Source organism: Schistocerca cancellata, chromosome 3 (assembly GCF_023864275.1).
Source record: "Schistocerca cancellata isolate TAMUIC-IGC-003103 chromosome 3, iqSchCanc2.1, whole genome shotgun sequence".
NCBI classification, from domain to species: domain Eukaryota; kingdom Metazoa; phylum Arthropoda; class Insecta; order Orthoptera; family Acrididae; genus Schistocerca; species Schistocerca cancellata.
Window position 1 is genome coordinate 517,649,036 of NC_064628.1, and position 22,093 is coordinate 517,671,128.

General features: G+C 37.5%; 1 protein-coding gene across 2 annotated transcripts in view; it reads right to left on the reverse strand.

Moving 5' to 3' along the window:
• Positions 1–22,093, reverse strand: part of LOC126175321 (ATPase family AAA domain-containing protein 5) — a 112,562-nt gene that overhangs the window by 9,957 nt on the left and 80,512 nt on the right. For both annotated transcript variants that reach the window (XM_049922031.1, XM_049922032.1), the window contains exons 8-11: positions 18,585–18,723; positions 18,285–18,358; positions 17,402–17,579; positions 4,936–5,848 (exon numbers count right to left, since the gene is read on the reverse strand). In XM_049922031.1, the coding sequence (XP_049777988.1) occupies positions 4,936–5,848; positions 17,402–17,579; positions 18,285–18,358; positions 18,585–18,723 (1,304 nt within the window). The remainder of the gene's footprint in view (positions 1–4,935; positions 5,849–17,401; positions 17,580–18,284; positions 18,359–18,584; positions 18,724–22,093) is intronic.

Consider the following 22,093-nt stretch of genomic DNA (forward strand, 5'->3'; position numbering starts at 1 on the left):
TTGCTTACAACACCTCTGCGCATGCTGTAATTAGCCTAAGCTTCTCTTTACGGTGTCTGTGGAAGTAATACACAGAGGGTTGTAATATATTCATAGATTCATCACTTACTGCTGGTTCTACTAACTTTATAATTAGGTTTAAAGGGATAGTTCACGTCTATCTTCATTTCATCTGCCATTTTAGTTCTTTCAGCGTATTCATGTCTCTCTCCCAACGGAATAAACAAACCTGCCCTTCTTTGTATTCTTTCAATATCCTCTGTCAGTCCTATTTGGTGTGGTCATTATTCTAGGATGCATCACATGAGCGATTTGTATTAGTCTCCTTTGTATACATTGCATTTTACTAGTAGTCTACCAATGACTCTTAGTCTGTTACCTACTTTATCTACAAGTGGGACTATGGCTCCGTCAGTGATTCACTGATATTAGTTATAGGATACTGTGTGATTACTTTTTGGAAAGTGCACAATTTTACATTTCTGAACATTTAAAGCAAGTTCTCAATCTTTGCACCATATTCAAATCTTATCAAAATCTGAGTGAATACTTGTGCAGCTTCTCTCAGACAGTTCTTCAATATGGATAACTGCTTCATATGTGGAAAGTCTGAGGTGACTACTGTTGTTGTCTGCAAGGTCATTAATATACAACATGAACAGCAAGGATCCCAACACACTTCCCTGGAGCACACCCAAAGTTCTCTCTACATCTGTTGATGACTCTTCATTCACAAGAACTCAGTGCTTCATCCCTACCTAAAAACCTCTGTCCAGTCACAGATTTCAATTAATATTCCATATGATCATACTTTTGATGATAAGCTTAAATGTGGTATTGAGTTAAGATGCTTTTCAAAAACTAAGAAATACTGCAACCACCTGGCTACCTTTATTCAAAGCTCTCACAGTACGTCATGTGAGAAAAGTGTGAGATGGTTTTCATATGACTGATGTTTTACGAATCCATCCTGGCTGGCATGGAGTAGATCATTTTGTTTGAGGTACCTCATTATGTTTGAGCTTAGAACATGTTTACAATATTTTACAATAAACTGATGTCAAAGATATTTGATGGTCGATTTGTGGATCACTTTTTCTGCCCTTCTTGTAAAGGGATGTTGCCTTTGCTTTCTTCCAACAACTAGGCATGATTTTTTGTTTGAGGGATCTTTTGAAGATTATAGTTACAAGAGGGGGAAACTCAGCCACAATTAAGTATAGAAATTAATAGCAATTCATCCCATCTAACAGTTTTCTTTACCTTCCATATAATTCACATAACTCAATTCAGCCACTGTAACACCATCTCTTCTGCTGTTCTAATCATTTCCACACTTAGTTCCTCCAACCCTGATGCCTTCTATGTTCTTCAGTGCTTCCACAACTTCTTTCCCTATTAGATCTTTTCCTGTTTCCAGTCCATCCTAGTATCTTCTCTCTTCTGCCACTGTTCCGTTTGGATTCAGTAAATGATAAAAATAAGTCCTCCATGGCCTTTTGGGTGTCCTCCACATCCTCCATCTTGTTCCCATCTTCATCAACAATTTTTACCTTCTCTTCCATTCCGATTCTCCTATTTCTGGTCATTTCATGCACTATTTTCTTATTTCTTTTACTGTACTGTTCTGTCATTATGGTTCATTTTTCCACCCACTTTCTCTTTCCTTTTATAAGCACCATTTGTACCTTCATCTCCTGCTTTCAATGTATTTTATTGAATCATTCTTTACATGCTTTAATTTAAAATAGCTTTTCTTGTTTCAAAATTCTGCTAAGGTATTGCTCCGTATATCATCCAATTACTAGTTGTTCTACACGCCCCATCTGTTGCTTCTGCCAGCATGCTACTAAACTACTTCATTCTTCATCAGTTCGCAGCAAACCCAGAAGGTTCCTGTTTTTTTTTTTTTATTTTCCTCTAACACTGTTCATTTAACCATTCTACATTTAATTTTTATTTTCCTATTTACGTTTGGTTCTATTCCTTTCTCTCCCACCTTTCTTTTACGCTCATTACTAACAGGCCACAACACTACCTAAAACCACTCATTGCATTGCCTTGATATCTTAAATGTTTCTCATGATTTCATCATTACTCTACATGCAATCAACCACCAATTTTTTTTTAGACATATCACTGACATACAGTGTACCTTATAGCTTCCTCTCTTGTCAGACCATATATCATTATCACATTTATTCCAGCTACTTCCTCTGTCAGTCCATCTCTCACATCTATGGACCATGTCTAGTAAAGGCACTTGTAGTGTCCTAAACAATCTTTGGGTTCAATAACAGCTCTGCTGTTGCATATTTCTGACTTGGCTTGACAGTCTCAAACTGTCCGCCTCCGTAGCGTAGCGTTAGCATTACTGCTTATCACGCAGGAGGCCCGGGCTCGATTCCCGGCAGGGGACTGAGTGTTGTGTGTACTTCATTGACATTTTCATTATCATTGACTCGCAAGTCGCTGAAGTGGCGTCAACCCCAGATCACGTAAGAAACAGATTGCCCGATCGCTTGGTCTAGCAGGCAACCCTTGTCAGGAAACGGCCACCAGGCGGCAACAGCGTCACACCCTTACTTGTGGCACCAACCACTAGATGGCACTCTGTTCTGTGAAATATGTGGCAACATCGTCTGAACGCATGCAGCTTTCCATCATTTGGCGTCTGTGAAGTACAGCTGTTTCTGACATACCGGCGGTAGTGGATCAAGTCATCATGCCGGGGGGCTGCGAGTATATCAACTGTAGATGGAGTAGACGGACAAATCCTGAACTAAAAATGTTCAGATAAAGAAAGTTACGGGAGTGGATTTTAAATTCAGGTAAATCAGTAAATTAGTTACGAGTAAGAATTAATAAAGAGCCCTAAGCATTTGAACCTATCTAAATTTTGTCGATCTTATATTCTGATATAATGTGGCAGCCTTCCTGTACAAGAATCATATCATACAATTTTTAAATGAAATCCTTTGCGATTTGGACTTTTTTAAACTGTTTATTCACATCACTATCATAATTTTGGCTGTAGAGGCATTTTTGTGTGCAATGTGAAAACTGAAATCAATATAAGATATGGATAACAAAATGCAAAGCATAGTGTGGTAACATTTGGTAAACAATTTAAGAAGCATTACCTTACAAGACCTTTCCCTTGGTACTTGAAAATGGCTCTAGAGCTGAAATCGCAACAGTGAAATAAATGAATAATAGCTGTCATCTAACTGCTAGGTCATCGGTTCCTCTAAATCCTGGTATATACTGAAGTGAACAAGTGTAAAACCTTTTTTACACTGCTGCAAACGAGTATTTATAGATAATTCATCAATGTTCACTGCCATTCGTTTATGCTGGTATGAAGGGAGGAGAATAGAAGAGAATGAGCATAACATGCAAACTATAGACGCTGCCTTTTTCTTTTTTTTTAATTATCTGTGCAATAATCCTCACACAGCTTTCGATTCCCGGTGGGGTCAGGGATTTTCTCTGCCTCGTGATGACTGGGTGTTGTGTGATGTCCTTAGGTTAGTTAGGGGACTGATGACCATAGATGTTAAGTCCCATAGTGCTCAGAGCCATTTGAACAGCTTTCACTTGAAAACAACACTACTTATAGTAACAGGTCTGTGCAAGTGCGGATATCCCCAGCAATAACTGTGTTGCAGATAAAAGCATACGTCTGTTGCGAATATTTGCAGGTTATCTTTAAACAGCACAAAGTAAATTTTTAACATAATTATGGTTTGCCGTCTGTGGCTCTTCAAAGTTGACACCACCAAAATATACTCGAAAAATACGCTTTCACTTGTATATTACCGCGTTTGCAACCCCCTTTCAACAATCCAAAATTCATCGTTTTGTGCCACTCTTATATTATATCATTTACGATAAGTTACATGCAAAGTAAAAGAATTTAAATTTGAAATGACTGTCGCTGAAATATGTACAGCCTTAATTCACATCATAACCATGTGCGGATTTTGAAAACTTTCTAGTGTTAACCTGCATGTGGGGATCTTTTTTACCACCATAATCCGTATCAGAAGAGCTGTATAGCAAAGAGGAAATAGACGGCATGGAAGGCGAGTGTAAAACCTATGCGACTGCAATACAGTCTGCATTTAAACAGTAACTCGCGAGAAATGTTTGTGTGTTACTTTTCATTTATTTCATTTTGCATATGATTGTGAGAAATAAACTTGGTTTGTAGAATTACAGGAGCTAATCTACATTCTTAGACTGAAAACTCGGGAAAAACCACAGCCGATCATGAGCTACAGTCAGCAGTGTGACGAATGCATTTCGCGCGCAGCGCTCTAGCCGAACGCAAATCAGCATCATTCATGTCACCAAAGATACAGCGTTGCCAATTCCGCGACATGTACAGGTGAGTTAGCATTGTAGTGTCACCTGCGACATCTGTTGACCGACGGGAAAACTATTTTTACAGTTGCCTGTTCCGCAGTAAGGATGGTCAATCTGTTTCTTACATGATCTGGGGTGTCAACTAAAAAGGACTTGCATTGCAGTGGGTGAACTCCCCCCAAATGTGGCCTCCCGGCCAACAATACCATATGATCATTTCATTTCAGTCTCAAACTACCCTCTAACTTTGTAGATGTATTCCAGCCTCAGATTGTATGGCTCTTAGAACAATGTAACAGGATCAAAATAAGAGTACACCGAACTTCAAACTGCCATGTAATATACGGATAAAAATATAGAGTAAGACTGCAAAAATATTTAAATAAAATACACAAGTGAAATGTTGACAATATTAAACTTTCGAAAGACATAATTAAATATGATGAACTATGTACTGAAATTAATGCAAGAAACAATAAAACAAACACTTGCACAATAGTTTCATGGGACAGTTAACTGCCTCAAAATTCCACTTATTCTTAAGGTAATTAGTAAGAAACATACCTGACAGTTTCATGAGAAGGCAAAACGTGATTGTATTTCTGAGGATCTAAAATATTTAGAGCCTTTATGCAAGCAGCAATACTTCTTTCAGTTAAACAGTGAGCAAGTGATGGTAGCTCCAAGGCTGAAAATGCTGTTTGGTCTTCCAGCAATGAGGTACTGTCCTGTGGCTTTTGATCCCAGCAATGCACTTTAAGTTCTTGATATCCAGAATTGCCTCTGCATTTGTCAACTGTGAAATTCATTATGTCTACAGATGATAAGCTGTCCAACATATCTGCCATAGCTTTAATTACTTTGCTGCTGCATTTGTTAGGGGTTTGTATATTACTGTTTTGCACACGTTCACTATCACAGCTGACATGTTTGTCATCCTCAATGCTGTCAGCCACGTCAAACCAACTTTTTTTCCCTTTATCATCATCTGCTGAATCTGAATCATAGTACAAAAATGTGTCACATTCTTTTTTCTTTGGTTGTTTGTTTCCACATAGCAATACCTCTCTACGTTCCCTTAATTTTACCTGTGGTAGTCCAAGTAGAGGTGCTAAATTCCACCACACACCACAGAGATTCAGAGGGAAAGGTATATTCAGTTCATGGGCCGAAGAGTTATTGCAGTTTGTGAATAAACAAGCACAATTCGCACTCTCTTCTGGTATTGTTACTTCTTCACTTAATGAGCTCCAGCTAAGGTTCGAATTATCAGCACTTTCACTGCAAACCACTCGATGCAACGAATCATCATTACTAACACAATTAAATGGAAAATTTTCTCCTCCTGAAAGAACCCAAAACTGCAAAAGCATCATAGACTTCCGGATGTCATAATGTGTGAACTCCAAAACATTCTTTATTGCAGCACTGCTGACTCTTACTCCTTCTAATAAACACAACAGCTGTAGCCAAATATCTGCAACAAATTAATCAAAGTTCTCAATTACTTTTACTCTGTAAGGAAACGAAAGAGTTAGAAGAATGATTAATGCCACATTCAATATTCTGCTTGCTGGAAACATCATATGAAACAATAATGAAATAGAAGACATAAAATAAATAAATAAAAACTTCACTGAATATTATGAGAACTATGTACAGTAAAGCAAAGCATGGAACTGTTAAGTCACTTTAAGAAACAAATAACCTATAGATTAAGTGATCACAATCCAAAAATTTCAAAAGATGTTTACAACTCTTATCTCAACATTTAACTGAATGAATTAAGTTTTGCTTCTGTTCAGTGTAATAGAAGCACCATTACATACAGGTAGGAAGGGACACCTATCACTGTCTTCCACACAGATCAACTTTTACATTTACATTCTGTTTTTCTTCTTTCTATTTACTTGTTTCCAGTTTACACAGTCCCACATTTTAGTATGGAAAGCATTTTTCTTTTTCTCTTGTAAGTACTTATATTTGTGACATTATCTTTTTACAGTCACCCAGCATCCATTTGATCCATCACTATCATTTGAATTACTGTCAACCAGCAGAAGTAATTATTAGCTGAATGTCTATTCAGCTCTACAACGTGTTCAAAGTCAATGCTCTTCCTAAGTAAACTGAAAAGACTTAAAAAGAAAAGACTTAATTTTCTAATATACATATGTAAGTATCTAACACTGCTCACTGAATAGAGGTGGTGCTGAGTAGCCGGCAAGCATATAGAATGGGCAGGAAATTGCTTAAACTTTCAAACTGTTTCTTCAGCACATCATCACAACCCTCTTCACCTCTCATGAGGGGACAGATAGTGAATTTTACCCTCACCTATCTCTATGGACCAAAGACCACTGTCCGTGTGCAGATTCCCTGGAAGTTAGGGTGTATAGTAAGCTTTTCAGCATCTACTAAAATGGTATGCAAGCAGTCAGTCTGTGGAGTGAGAACATGGAGTGAATATTTATGAGTCAAGGGATACCCCATTGATGTGAACAGTGTTGCAAAGAATTTATTTGATGTAGTATTATTCCACTTGAGTCAGTATTTTCTTTATTCAAAGCAACTGTGTGGAATTAAATGAAGTAATGGCTAACTTGAGACATAAATATGTGAATACTATTTGTGTATCCAAGTGGACTGAATTTTAGCTCTACATAGGAAGCATATTTATGAAATGATGATATAATATACTCAGATTCAATTAGAAACTGTTTCATTCAATGATGCCTATCCATGACACTACACTTACTTAACTGATACATGAAGAAGAGGAAGGAGGATATAGAGAGAACATGTCTCATGGTTACAAAAATAATCTTTCCTTTAATTTACATCTATGGTCACAAACTTTTTGTTAACAGATTACTGGTTTCGGTCTATAATGACCCTCATCAGATCTGATTTATAAAAATAAAGTACTAGTGTACTGCAGCGTTAGCGGCATAGTCAAATGTTAAATGCAAATTCAGCACCAGCATCGTCAAATATATATAAATAACATCATATGCACGAGTCATGTCAGTAGCACTACCGTAAAAAAAAAAGTGCTACTGACAACATGACTTGTGCATATGATGTTATTTATATATATATTTGACGATGCTGGTGGTGATTTTTCATTTAACGTTTGACAATGCCACTAAGGCTGCAGCACATTAGGACTTTGTTTTTATAAAACAGATCTGGTGATGGTCATTACAGACCGAAACCGGTAATCTGTTAACAAAAAGTTTGTGACCACAGACGTAAATTAAAGGAAACTTATTGTATACACGGGTCACAGTTTTATTCGCAACAATGCCATAGCTTGTGACAAAAATAGTCATTGTTATTCATGTACCTTGGGTTTGAGTTTGTCCAATAATGCTGACCATATTTGGTATGATGCTGAAGCAAAGAGAGAGCAACCCACAGGTCAAACAAAATAACAGTAGAACAGGAACATGAGAGAGTGAGTGAGAGAGAGAGAGAGAGAGAGAGAGAGAGAGAGAGAGAGAGAGCCAGGCATTGCAGGGTGCAAACACTGATGAGAATAAAAAATTCCCAGATCTCCCTGTTAAAAATAAATTTCTTTTTGGGTCTAACTACACTTTTTCCTGGATGGAAATAAACTATACCAAGCTCAGAGCTGTAAAACTCGCCAGTAAATGACAACAGATATTAAGGGCATAGTTTGCATGATGTAGTCAACCAGCACCAACACATTGTTAAGTAACGTGAACACACAATTTAAAAAAGTTAATGGTTTAAATTAATATACATGTAGTACAGCTACAAGAAAAGCTAGTCTTACACATATTATACTGCTGTTTGTTTCCAAAGGTGTGACTAGGCAGGATCCTAAGTGCACAGCATAGATTGCAATGGTCGAGTACTTCTGACAAGCACGGTTATAAATTTCACTGCTATGAAACGAACATTTCATGGGTTACCTGGCAGAATACACGTTCCATGGAGCACTTCCACTTTTGCATAGAAAAGCCGATTATGCATTAAGTTGCTCAGGAACAAACTTCGCACTTTCTTTTTAAGGATTCTCTTTGCTATCATTATTGCATAATTTGTAATTTACAAAAGAACTAAAACTTTCAAATCATATTTTGGAAAGAAAGAGCATATTAATTTAACAAAAATTCAAAAACAAAAGAAAAGAAGAGAAAGGGCAAAGATAAAATATACAAGTGACCTGTCCCAGCTGCACTTGGGCAACACTAAGTATTTACAGCTGGACGACTTGGCTGGCATGGCAGTGATTTGTTCGTGGATCACTTTCACTTTCATGTACATTACACAATTTAAGTGGCACATGCCACTTGTGTCTGTAGCATCTAAAAACCCACTAATCATGTGAGTTGTGCAGTGGCCTCCATGGTCGGTCATATGTCTTTTCAAGTGGTCCGGTCATGTGTCTTTTGGGTGGTAGCGCTAGCCCACTGCAAGTATCGAAATCCATACAGTATTCCCGACAGTAGCCTTCGAATATTGAGAGGAAAATATGGAGGGGGGTGGGGGGTGGGGGGGGGGGGACTAACCATTATAGTTTAGCCAATTTGCACCAACTACTTATAATTTATATATGCGAACCTTATTCATTAATCAATGTATCAATCAGTAAAAACTGAATGAAAACATCTATAGCAGTTACTGAGATTAGTGTCCATATACAGGCACAAAAAGACAGTGAGGGATTTTAATTTATAATATTTGTAGAAGGAGAATGTACACAAAGTGTGTATATGCATACAAGATTAAAAAATCTTAGATTTCCCAGTTAAAAATACACTTTTTCCCTCAGGTCAAAATACCCTACACTCCAGGTGGAAGTACATTTTTTCCGTGTTAGGTGACAATATATTTTTGCTCGGCACTGGAAAACTTATGTCCTAACAATGGTAAATGTTTTATACATTGGGGTATAGCTACCTGCTATTTTAGGAAACAAAACCCTGCTGAAACCATGTGTTTTGGGAAGATCTTTGATGCGAGGCAACATGTACACTGCATATTTTCATATTATGAAAGTATAAATATAAATTACGCCAAAAAAAGCAAGGCAGCTTCCGAAGTACTGACACGAAGATCGCGATGCGCTTTTGTCAGCCAGTCATACCTTACATCACAGATCTCACCAATGACAGCAGATATTCAGGGCATAGGACATGCAATGTAATCAGCCAATAACAATATTACTGTTAAGTAGCACGAACACACGAATAAGAGAAGTTAATGGTTTAAATTAATATACATATAGTAGAGCTACAAGGTTTAAATATAATATTGGTATTTTTTGTAAGTGTTACCCATTAAGATATACCAAACACATTTGTGCCAGTAAAATTTTAAATAATGCATACATGGCTAGTTTTCTGGGTCCAAAATTTTTCTAAGCGGCTGGTCCCTAAAGTATTACGGGTTGAATGGCAGTCAAATGCTCTGTGATTGAAGAAATTTATTACACATTCTCTCTCATATAATAATTCATCTTGTGTAAATGGAAAGTTACTTCAGAAGTTATGCTTCTCAAACCACCATTCCCAATATTTTTCCATAACCTGTTAGAAATGAAAAGTGTGACATCGCATTCATTAAAATCAGTCTGTTGGTAAGAAGTTTTGCATAGTCTTGTTCTAAAACCTTTGACACTTCTGACACAGACATTCCTGTGTGCTATGTATTTTGTTGTAAATGGCGCATTTTCTTTGTAACTGAAGTTTTATTTTGGTGTTAGTCTCTCATTTGTGTTTTACTGCTGCAGTATTATGCTGCAATAGCAGGCTAAAGTAAAATTCTTTGTTAGAGTATCAGTTCTCAAGTGAAAATTAAATTAATAATAATAATAATAATAATAATAATAATAATTTAACTGAAAACTAAAACAATGAAAAATTCCTGGAATTCTAAAAATACCCGAATGTTTCCCAAATGAAAAAAATTCTCATGTTCTCTGCAGATTTCCTGTTTGCATCTTTTGTATACACCCTGATGTAAGGATCAATTCTGATAATAATTTCACAGGTCTCAATGGGCTGGTGCAAGTCTCTCAGCTGGACATCAGCTACCCAAGCTATGCAACAGCGAAAAGCGGAACCCAAACCATGTTTTGTTACTGGCGAATCTCCAGATCGCTATAAGGTGAATGCTGTGTTACAAAACATACACATAAATTCAGAGATCGACCAGGATTCAATACCATGGCCTTTCGATTAACCAACATGCACTTTATCCCTAGACTGCTAATCCTGACTCTTATTTACCTTTGAGAAAAGGAGACCTATAGTTTAGTGTGGAATCTAAATGATGTTTCGCTTCTGACGAGTATCCGTACCACTGAGATGTGAATGCTAGACAGTGCGAAAAATCTGTGGTACAACCGGAATTCAATACCACGACCTCTTTGTTTTAAGACACACATTATACTGCTAGACTACCAGGTCAGAATCTGAGTCTGCTCTAGTTTCATTATGCTCTGGAGCTGCGAGGCTGTACTGCTAGGTGGAAATGCCACCGTTTTCACAGCAGCAGCGGACCTTAATTCATCACAATTCACTCAATTTTTATGAAATATTTCTGATTTGCAAACACAAAATCTTCTTCGTGAAACTATCTATTAGTCAAAACTGGATCAAAATTCCCTGCAATTAGCCCATATATACAGACAGAAGTAAGCAGGGGATACAAATGTATTTTTCATGTACAAAGATACAATAGCTTCAAACAAGATTTTCAGTTTAAATTTAGCCAAAAAACACAGTAAGTTAAGACCGACAAAAGAAAGATATGTTGATCAAAGACAAAATAAAGAGTCACATAAAATAAAATCGTATCTTCACGATACATCAGTGACACATCTTTGAAAGATGACCATTCTCACATTCATAGTAGCTCTGACCAGTGATCAGGTAGAGCTTTGTTATCTTAATTTGCACAGTACCAAAAGGAGGGATAAATATTAATATTTCGTAGGGTTCAGTCTTAAAAGGGAAAAGGTTTAATGTTACATTAAGATACAATACAGTATACAATACTGAAAGGGTAAGGCTAGTACATAAATCAAAATATGTGTCTTTTATCTACATATCCATCTTCATACATTCTTCACAAGCCACCATAAGCTGTGTGACATAGGGTACCTTGTAAATTACTCATCATGTTATTTCCTGTTTTACTCAAAAGTAGAGCAAGGGTAAAATGACTTTATATGCCTCAGTAGGAGCCCTAATTTCTCATATCTTCGTCGACCTTATGCGAAACGAAAATTGTTGGCAGAACAATCATTCTGCAGTTAGCTTCAAATGGCTGTTTCCTAAATTTTCTCAACAGTGTTCCACAAAAAGAATGTCTTCTTTCGTCTGGAGATTCTGATTTGAAAGCACGAAGCATCTCTGTAATATTCACAGGTTGATCAAACCTATCAATAATGAATGCAGGAGCCTGCTTCAGAATTGCTTCTCAACAGTTTCCTTTAATCCGACCTGGTGGGGATGTGAAACACTAGCAGTACTCAAGAACAGGTTGCACTAGTCTTCTATATGTGATGTCCTTTACAGATGAACCACAACTCTCTAAAATTCTCTCAATTAACTGAAGTCTACTATTTGTCTTCCCTACTACCATCCTATGTGCTCGTTTCATTTCATGTCGTTTTGCAATGTTATACCTAGATATTTAACCAACACTATTGTGTTAAACAGCACACCACTCATGCTGTATTTGAACTTTACAGGATTGTTTTTCCTACTCATCTCCATTAATTTACATTTTTCTACGTTTAGAGCAAGCTGCCATACATCATACCAACTACAAATTTGATGTAAGTCATATCGTATGCTCCTAGTCACTCAGTGATGACACCTTCCTGTACACCACAGCATCACAAGCAAACAGCCGCAGACTACTGTTCATCCTGTCCATCAGATCATTTATATATAGGGTGTCCCATTTATCTTGACCACTCTAAATAACTATTTGTCCAGATGCAAATTACAAAATGTTTCAAGCAAATGCGCTTTAGCCATCTGGGGGATATCAATCAGCATGACTGCTTTGATAGTAGCTTTGTTTTTTGCAAAGATACGAACAGCGGGATGGCTTTTTTAAATAGCATCCTGTATTTTTTATTCAGTAATTCATTTCCTCTCCTAAAGACCTATTCAAAAATGTATCACAGTGTACCATTTACTGAAACACAACATTATTAATTACATAACACAATGTTGGAGTTGACGCCCCCAGTGCTTAGTGCAGATACGCAGGGTAATGGAACACATGCATGCGTTGGCGTTGACAGAGGACAAATGTAAACAAGTAGAATGCATACCCGTCATTCTGTCAACCATCGTCAGTTGAAGAGTTGTGTGAGCAGAATGTATACCAATGAAGAGAAGGTAGAAATGCTACTCATCTATAGGGAATGTAAGTTAGCAGAACAGTAATTGTAATACTGTTTTCTTATGTACGGGTAGATTTAGTACAGTAATTTAGTCCTTTTAAATATTGTTGTGTAGAGTAGGCATACAGTAAAGGCTGTCCTTCCTACAAATTGCTTCGACATAAAGTTTATTTTATTATTGTTGTTGAAGGTAGGCAAAATGCTATGCAAGCAGCAGAACTGTACAGAGAGCGATATCCTGACAAGAACCTACCTTCCCAACAGATGTTTTCTCATCTTGTTGCGATGCTTCAGCAAACGGGAAGTTTCAACCCACGACAATGCAATCGTCATAGAACTCACACAGACGAGGCTGCCGAAGTTACTGTTCTCGTTTCCGTTGCTATGAATCCACATGTGAGCAAACGAGAGCTTGAACAAGAGATTGGCATTCCTAAAACCAGTGTACACCCTATTCTTACATGTCACTGGTTCCATCCTTACCACGTACACCTACATCAAGAATTGCATGGGAATGACTTTCAGAATCGTGTACAGCTCTGTCAGTGGGCACAGCAGCAAATTCTCGCCAACCCGAACTACTTCTCCAATGTTCTATTTACCGACAAATGTTCCTTCTCAAACAAAGGACAGGTAAATACAAGGAACATGCATTATTGGTCCAGCGACAAGCCACGATGGCTTAGACAGGTGGAACATCAGCATCAATGGAGAGTTAACGTCTGGTGTGGGATGCTTGGTACTACAATTATTGGCCCTTATTTCATGCCAACTTCCTCAGACGAATGCCAACTTCCTCCTCTTCTTCCACTAAGAACCAGAATGCTTACGTTGTATTAACACGATGGATGTCCAGCACACAATGCCTTACATGCACATTGTGTTCTGAACCAAAGACATCCTGCCAGATGGATTGATTGAGGAGGAAAAGTTACTTGGCCTGCTAGGTCTCCTGATTTAAATTCTTTGAACTTCGTTCTTTGGGGATGCATTAAAGACATCGTCTATCGCGATATTCCAACAACTCCAGAGGACATTCAGGAGCATATCGTGCTTGCTTGTAATTCTCTTCAGCAGGCAACACTGGAAGCAGTAAATAATTCTTTCATTCAACGAGTGCACCAGTGTATTGGTGTCCAGGGTCAGTCACTACTTTGAGTACCTTTGAATGTTCTACTCCTGAGCAAAGGTACAGGAGAGTTAAAGTCAATTTTGTGTTATGTTTTTACTTTGTTTTCATTTGTTTTCTGACAACTCCAGCAAGTGGACAAGTTTGTGATCCCGGGCTCAAAGTCAATGTTGTGTTATGTAATTAATAACGTTGTGTTTCAGTGAATGGTACACTGTGATACATTTTTGAATAGGTCCTTAGGAGAGGAAATGAATTACTGAATAAAAAATATAGGGTGCCATTTAAAAAAGTCATACCGCTGTTCATACCTTTGTAAAAAACAAAGCTACAATGAAGGCAATCATGCTGATTGATGTTCCCCTGATGGCAAAAGAACAATTGCTTGAAACATTTTGTAATTTGCATCTGGACAAACAGTTATTTAGGGTGGTCAAGATAAATGGGACACCCTGTATATAGAGAATAAGAGCAGTCATTATCACACTTCCCTGCGGCATTCCTGATGATACTCTGGTCTCTGATGAACACTCACTGTCGCGGACAATGTAATAAGTTCTATTATTCAAGAAGTCTTCAAGTCACTTAGATAACTGTGACTTATTCCTCATGCTTGTACCTTTGTTAACAGTCTGCAATGGGAACCATGTCAAATGCTTTCAGGAAATCTAGGAATACAAAATCACTATGTGACCCTTCATCCATGGTACACAGGGTATCATGTCAGAAACTGGCAAGCTACGTTTCGCATGAATGATGCTTTCTAAATCCGCATTCATTTGTTGACAGAAGCTCTACTGTCTCACGGAAATATACGATATCGAAACTGAAAATACGTTCAAGAGTTCTGTGGAAAATTGATGTTAAGGATATTTGTCTGTAATTTTGTGGACCCATTGTTTTAATCTTCTTGTATACAGCACTCACCCTCACTTCTTTTTCCAGTCACTTGGGATCTCATTCTTGGTGAGAGATTCACGACAAATTCAATCTAAGTAAGGAGACAACACCATAGAGTTCTCTCTGTAAAACCATTTGCCCTTCCTTTCACTGTCTTCGGTTGCCACACCAGACTCATCAACAAGTGACTGGATACAAACCTTCGATCTGCATAGTGAGTTTACATAGGACCAGAATTTACTTGGGTTCTCAGCAGGATATTGGAAATGTATGGTGGTGGTGGTTGTAAGCTTGTTATGCATCAATCTTACTGATACATGAATTTCTAGGAACTTTCACCTGTCATCATTCCTGCATACATTTTTGAACCGAGTGTGCAACAGTCTCTGCTTCCTCAGTAAATTTAGAATTTTATTATTAAAATATGCTGGATCTTTTCTGTCATTAATCCACTTACTTGGTCACCGAGTTCTCCGGAGCATGGTGTATAAGGGGCATTCAAAAAGAAATGAGCTGGAGGCATAATTACAGAAACCAGTACCTGTATGTTGGAAGTATTGACGCTGGCTGTTGAGACACTTGTCCCACTGTGACCCAAGGTGGTGAATTGCTGTCTCATAAAATTCCCGGGGCTTTGATGTTATCCAGTTCCACATGCACAGCTGGCCGTCCTTGTCCAAGGTGAATCATTTACCCCTCAGAGTCATTTTAAGGGGACCAAAAATGGCATAATCACAAGGAGAGAGGTCCAGACTGTATGGGGGTTGGCCGAGAACCTCCCATTTGAATTTCTGCAGGAGTGCTGCAACTGTGTTGGCCATATGAGGCTTTGCATTGTCGTGGAGCAGAATGACCCCACGGGTGAGATTGCCTGGTCATTTTGATTTGATCATTTGGCGAAGGGTAGTCAAAGTCTGTGAGTAATGCTGGGCATTCACTGTTGTCCCGTACCGCAGGAAGTAAATCAGAAGATTACGCCATTTATGGTCCCTTTAAAAAGGCTCTGAGGGGCAAACGATTCACCTTGGACGACGATGTTCAGGTGTACGTGTTGAACTGGTTAAGATCACAGTCCTGGGAATTTTTTGAGATAGCCATTCACCATCTTGTGTCACAGTGAGACAAGTGTATCAACAGCCAGAGTCAATACTTTTAACATACAGGTACTGGTTTCTATAATTATGCCTCCGGCTGGTTTCTTTTTGAATGCCCCTTATACAATCAGTTTCAACTTTGCCCATAATTAGTATACATCCATCATGCTGTAACTAAATGATTAACTGAGAAATGAAGAACATAGTTGTGCACAGGAACTGGAAAAAGAGAAAAGAAGAAGAAAAACAAAGATAGATAGCAGGAGAGATGAACACAGATTTATTAGAAGGATTAGAAGCAGGACACAACAGACGTAACAAAATCATTTTGAAGACTGATGATGCAATTATGATAAAGAAAGAAGATCATGGTCATTAAAAACAAAATACAACCTGTGATTGGGGAAGGAAATCAGTTGTGGCTTTTTTGAAAGGAAACAGCCTAGCAATTGCCTTAAGCAATTTATAAAAACCACGAAAAATCCAAACGAAGGTCAAATTGGAATTTGAACAACAAGTGTCCCAAATGAAAATACAGAGTCTAACCACTACACCACAATTGTAAGAAAAAAACTGTCTCGTAACGTAAACTTACAATTATCGTGACAATAATTGAGCAATGGGACTTCCCGGGCACACCCAAATGTATATTTTACATTACTCTTGCAGGTTTGTGCTACATTTAGCTGTAAATTAACTCTTCTGCTGGAGAGCTATGAGTATTCCTCCTATCATATCATGCTCAACATCTACAACTTTCACACTAAAAAAACCTGTCCCAGAGATCCAAATATTTCCATGTATTCACTCTCAGTACCTTCCTATGGCTATGACCACAACAATCAACACCACTGCTACTATTACTGTTATCAGTCAGTTTTCACTTCTACTTAATGTTTTGAACTCTGATTTAGTACTTCATGAGTCTGTTCTTACAACACCCCCCCCCCCCCCACCCACACACACACACATACATACATACATACATACATACCCCACACACACACACTTTCACTGTGAGCACGCCATCAGTCTTTTGCCACCTTTCAATAACTTTAATCATTTTTCTGTTCATATTTCCCTCTCACTAGTTTTTACCCATATTTCAGACTGCTACTACCCTGTGTACAATCCCCTTGTTTGCATCACTGTTAAGTCAATAGTTATCTTTATTAGGTGCTCTGTTATTTTAACTGTCAATACTAGGTCCCACCTCTGCCTTTGGTACCTCTTCATATGCGTATAACTTTACAGGCCAACTATTCTGTGAGATTTTTTCCTCTGCTTCACAACGTAAAGCATGTTTCAAGGTTCCTTCTCTCTTTTAACAGTCATCTAAGAAATTAAAGAAGGCAACAGACTAAAATGCATGTGTATTTTTTATTGATATTGCTCCATTTACTGAATCAACTACGTTAATGAGTTTTATGTTCTTAAAGTCAGTTTTTTGACATTAAATTCACTGCATTTTTGCTGTGTGTTATTCAATTCACTGACATATAAACTTACTTAATATTCTGGATGGAACAACATCATATTTTAGTACAAGATGCTTGTCTACAAGACGTGTGACTTGAAGACAATTTTCATCCGTTGCAGTAAAAATAACTGGGCGTTTCGAGGTTGTCACAAGTGTAGACAAAGCAGAAACAAATCCTTCATCATAGTCATCAAATACAATATCCACCTGAAACAATTATTTCAAAAATCTTACACTGTGACACAAAAGCAGCAAAGATATTCTATTTAAACACTATTGTTTTATGCAAAGACACATATCAATCCAAATGGAAAATATGACAGCAAGGGCAGGGAGTGGTCATCAGATATTCTTAATTGAAAATCAAATGCAACGATACATAACAAATGTCTTTAGGAATATTTTCATACAGTTTATTCTAAACAACCCTCATACAGGCCATTCTCCTCCTTTCTCATTTCACAACAGATTTTAACTGTCAACCCATTTCTCTGCCATGCCCCCCCCCCCCCCCCCCCCCCCACACACACACACAAAACACCATCCCGCAAAGACTTCTTCACTTACTTTGATAGTTCACTGAAACATGTCTTTCAAAGTGTCATTTAAAATGTATTCTGTGACCTGCTTTTGACCATTGTAACATGTGTCTAAAATCTTGCATTGTACAGAAAAATGCTTCAGATGTTCTTCAGCTTTTAACAGAAAAAAGTGAGGCTCAAATATTGGTTTCTTACAATGTCATGTATTTCCACTGGCCTTGTGTAGGCAAAACAATGAACAAGAAAAAGAAAATTTCAAAAGCAAAGTACTTTCATAACTAAATACAATGCAATGATCCCGTTAAAACAGGAAGTTTCATTTACATTTACAATATGTTAACCTTTATTAAGAATAAAAGAACAAACTTACTTCTTCAACAAGAATCAAAGACATTTCCTTCTTCATGGACCTTTCATTTGAGTCTGTTTTTGAATTACCCTTTCCTGAAAATAAGAAGGAATTACCACAAAAATAAAATTTAAATAAAGAAACCCTGGGTGAAAAACAGAACTTTTAGGGAATTACAAAACAAGGGCCATCAAATAGCAGCTATGTCTTTCACATGTCATATCTGTTGTTACTTTTTGTGCTTCAAAGACATCCTGGTAATTTTTAATGACAATCAAGATGGAACAGCTTTATAAAAACAAAATATTTATTTTGTACAACCTCTTTTGAATATTTTTGTTATTGTTGATTGATTGGAATCAGCTCCAGGTACTCCTATTCTATGCGACTGTGTTGCCTCCTGAAGATCTGCAAGGATTCGCTTTCCTGTCCTCCTGCTGGATGCATTTATTTCCAAAACCTGCAGAAACAACCATCAGTTAAAAATGTTTTCTAATAAGGATCATAGCAATAGTTACTGAGTGAAGCAAGATATTTGGCAGAAGGTAAAGTGGATGGCTAAGGAACACACTTGGAATTGTATTCTGCAGACTTGACTTCACACATTTATTTCTATTCCAGTTTAACTCCTAGCACCCAATTATCTATACCTTCTTCCTGCAACTTCTGTAAAAGCGAATTGTGCCCTGGACAGTTTGCACCAGTTTCAACACTAGGTACATGTTCAAGTACTTTTACAGTAACAGATTGAAGAAGATGATGACTATATCACTACCTCTAGATCACAATAGTCATATAGCACTATAAGATTGTCCACAGCTCTTAGTAACACATTGAGAGCTCTATTGGAGGAGGTTTTTTGAAAGTAGTAATGAGCAAAAAAATTAAGTGAATCACTCGACTTATGTAAGCTGTACACTTGCATCACTATCCTGTTCACTCATTGTGCAGATTTTCAAGTATGAAAGCCATGCTGATCCGCACATATGCTCTTTAAAGTTCAAGGTACCAATCACAGACATTTTCTTTTTTAATTTCAGAAAGCTTTTTTAAAAATCCATTTAGAACAAAAGGTAATTCTACGTCACATATTGTTTTCTACAACTGCTGCAAGCAGAAGAGGTGTCAATAATCTCAAAAATCAATTAAAGCATGCATTAACAATTTCTTTTTTAAACAAAGTGAAATATAGAATTAAAATACAGTAGAGCGTCGATTATCTGAACGTCGGTCAACCGAACTGTGTACTCGCTCGCGCCTGTTACTCTCCCACCCTACCATCCATCATCCCCCTCACTCCCAAACCAAGTTTCCCACAGTAGTCGCCGCACTGGGCCACCGCTGGCGGAACATTGCTTCTAATGGGACCTTCACAATGCGCTGCTGACCGGCCAAGCCGCCAGTCGCTGTGTTTCAACAATCAGCACACTTCTGTCGGCTTGGCACTGGCAGTAGAGGTAGCAGCAGTATCAAAGCTGTTCACAGCAACAGCTGCGCCAGCTTGGAGTTGGAGGCGTGCCGCTCCGCGCAGTTTGAAGGATTGCGCGCCCCCAAGAAGAGCTTCTCACGGTGTAAACAGTCACCTTCTATTCTCTGTTACGACCACTTGTGTGCTGCTGCGTGAAGAAGTGAACTTAATAAACTGTGCCACATACTATATATTCCTACTGAAGTTGCCTTTGTATGTTACTTTGTAATACTACAAGAGATGCCTGTTTTTATGAATAAATTTACTGTACAGTACTTCTTTTTGGCAAATAAACATGTACAGTTCGATTATCCGAACAAACCAGTTTTCCGAACACTCATGTCCCCCAATTACTTCGGATAATCGATGCTCTACTGTATTAATTTCTTGAACTATTAAGCACAGATATTCTCCTTCAACTTCCACCATTATGACAGGTTATTCACCAATCACTGAAGTTAATCATGATATGCTGGCAGGGAGAGCTCCCCAGGAGTAGGATTGACTATTTGAAACCTGCTGTGCAGTGGTACATGTTAGGGTTCCAGTTATCACACCCTGCAGCCAGTCATCAAAGTAGGCCCCTGCTTGCAAATAATTGACAAAAATGAATTTTGAATGATGCTCTAGAGCCTTAAAAGACAGTGCAGGGGCATAGCTTAATAGTTAAGATAAGTATCTGCTGTGCAGCAGATTGTGGGTTCAAGTGCTGTCAGGTGCTCTGGATTTTTATTTTTGCACCTTTATTGAAATGACTTATTATATAATGGATTTGAAAATCTAATCCATGGATTTAAAAAATCCATGGATTAAAAAAGCATTGCTCTCACTTTTTTCATATATCTTCACCCATGTGATTTTAATTATTTTTATGTATCAGCTTCAATTTAATTTTTTCTTTTTCATCACTTTATATTTTTGTCTATGTACTCCTCATTTTGCTGGAAATGTATTCTAGTTCTAATTCCTTCTTTTGATGAGATCTTCATCTGTGTCATGTTATTCCCAGTGCATCATGAATTTACGTTTCAAATATTTCTACACGAATTTATGTTTCAAATATTTCTACACGAATTTATGTTTCAAATATTTCTATGATAAGTATCATCCAAAAACAGGCACATCTTGCAACAAAAAAATAACATTGCACAACAAACAAATAGATTATTTCATATTTTATTTTTACACGATAGATCAACATTTCAAACATTTATGTATTATGACAGATTAATGAAGATAAAGAAAATCACATGCAGCAAGAAGATTCCAAACAAAAAAAGAATGACTGGAATGAAAAAAAAAATTGAGCAAATAAAAAAGTCAATACGATGATATAAATGACACAGCAAAGGATTAGAGACAAGAAATTTACAGTTAAATTAACTACATAAAAATAATGATCTAAGTCAGTATGATCAAGATTTAAAAACAATTTCGAAGCACCTGAAAGGATTCAAACCCTCAACTTTCTGCATGTCATGAATGTATCTTAACCATTATGCTACATCACTTTTCTGCATAGCACTGTCATTTTTAAGGGTTTAGAGCAGGAATGAAAATCCGTTTCTGTCGATTACTTGCAAAAAAGTGCCTACTCTGATGAATGGTTGCAGGGTAAAACCTGGGATCCAACCTACAGCACCATATAAATGGTTTCAGAAAGTTGACTCCATCACATCGGTCCTTGTGAGGAGTGTGCTCAGAAAATTGATAACTGAACTTATAATTAGAAAATTGATAACTAAACTTATAATTAGTAGAAAACTGATAACTAAACTTATAACTGAAAAGCCACAATTGGACATGTCAGCATAAACTGTAGAGCAGTACTTGCAAAGAAGTTGAAACATAATACAGTTGCCTCGGATATACCACTCACACGACTAGACTAGCAAAGGCTGTGTTGATGCAGGGGACAGATGTTGCACCTGCATCTCACATATTAATACAAAATATTTATCGAGCTGATTATGGCAGTTAACATATAAAAAAGAGGTGAATGTAAATCTCAGTATGGTCAGAATCTTACTTCACTCTCAAATCTTCAATGACACCGTAACTGCCATTGAACATAAAATGTCACAAATGTCCCACAGCCAAATATTAGATGAAATAAATGCATATCTCCTAATACTCTGGCTCATTAACATCTTAGAACACACAATGATACTCCTGAAAGGCAATGAAAATCTTTTTGGCTAGTCAGTCATGAACACAAAAACCAATGACAGTGTTTCACGAAATCTGTTACATCAATGGTGGATGGAGCCCTGGGTATGTTTCACAAAGCCCTATGACTGACTTGACAAGTGGTGGTAGATTCTTAGCCAGCGTGTGTATCGGTGATCCCACATCTATAGTG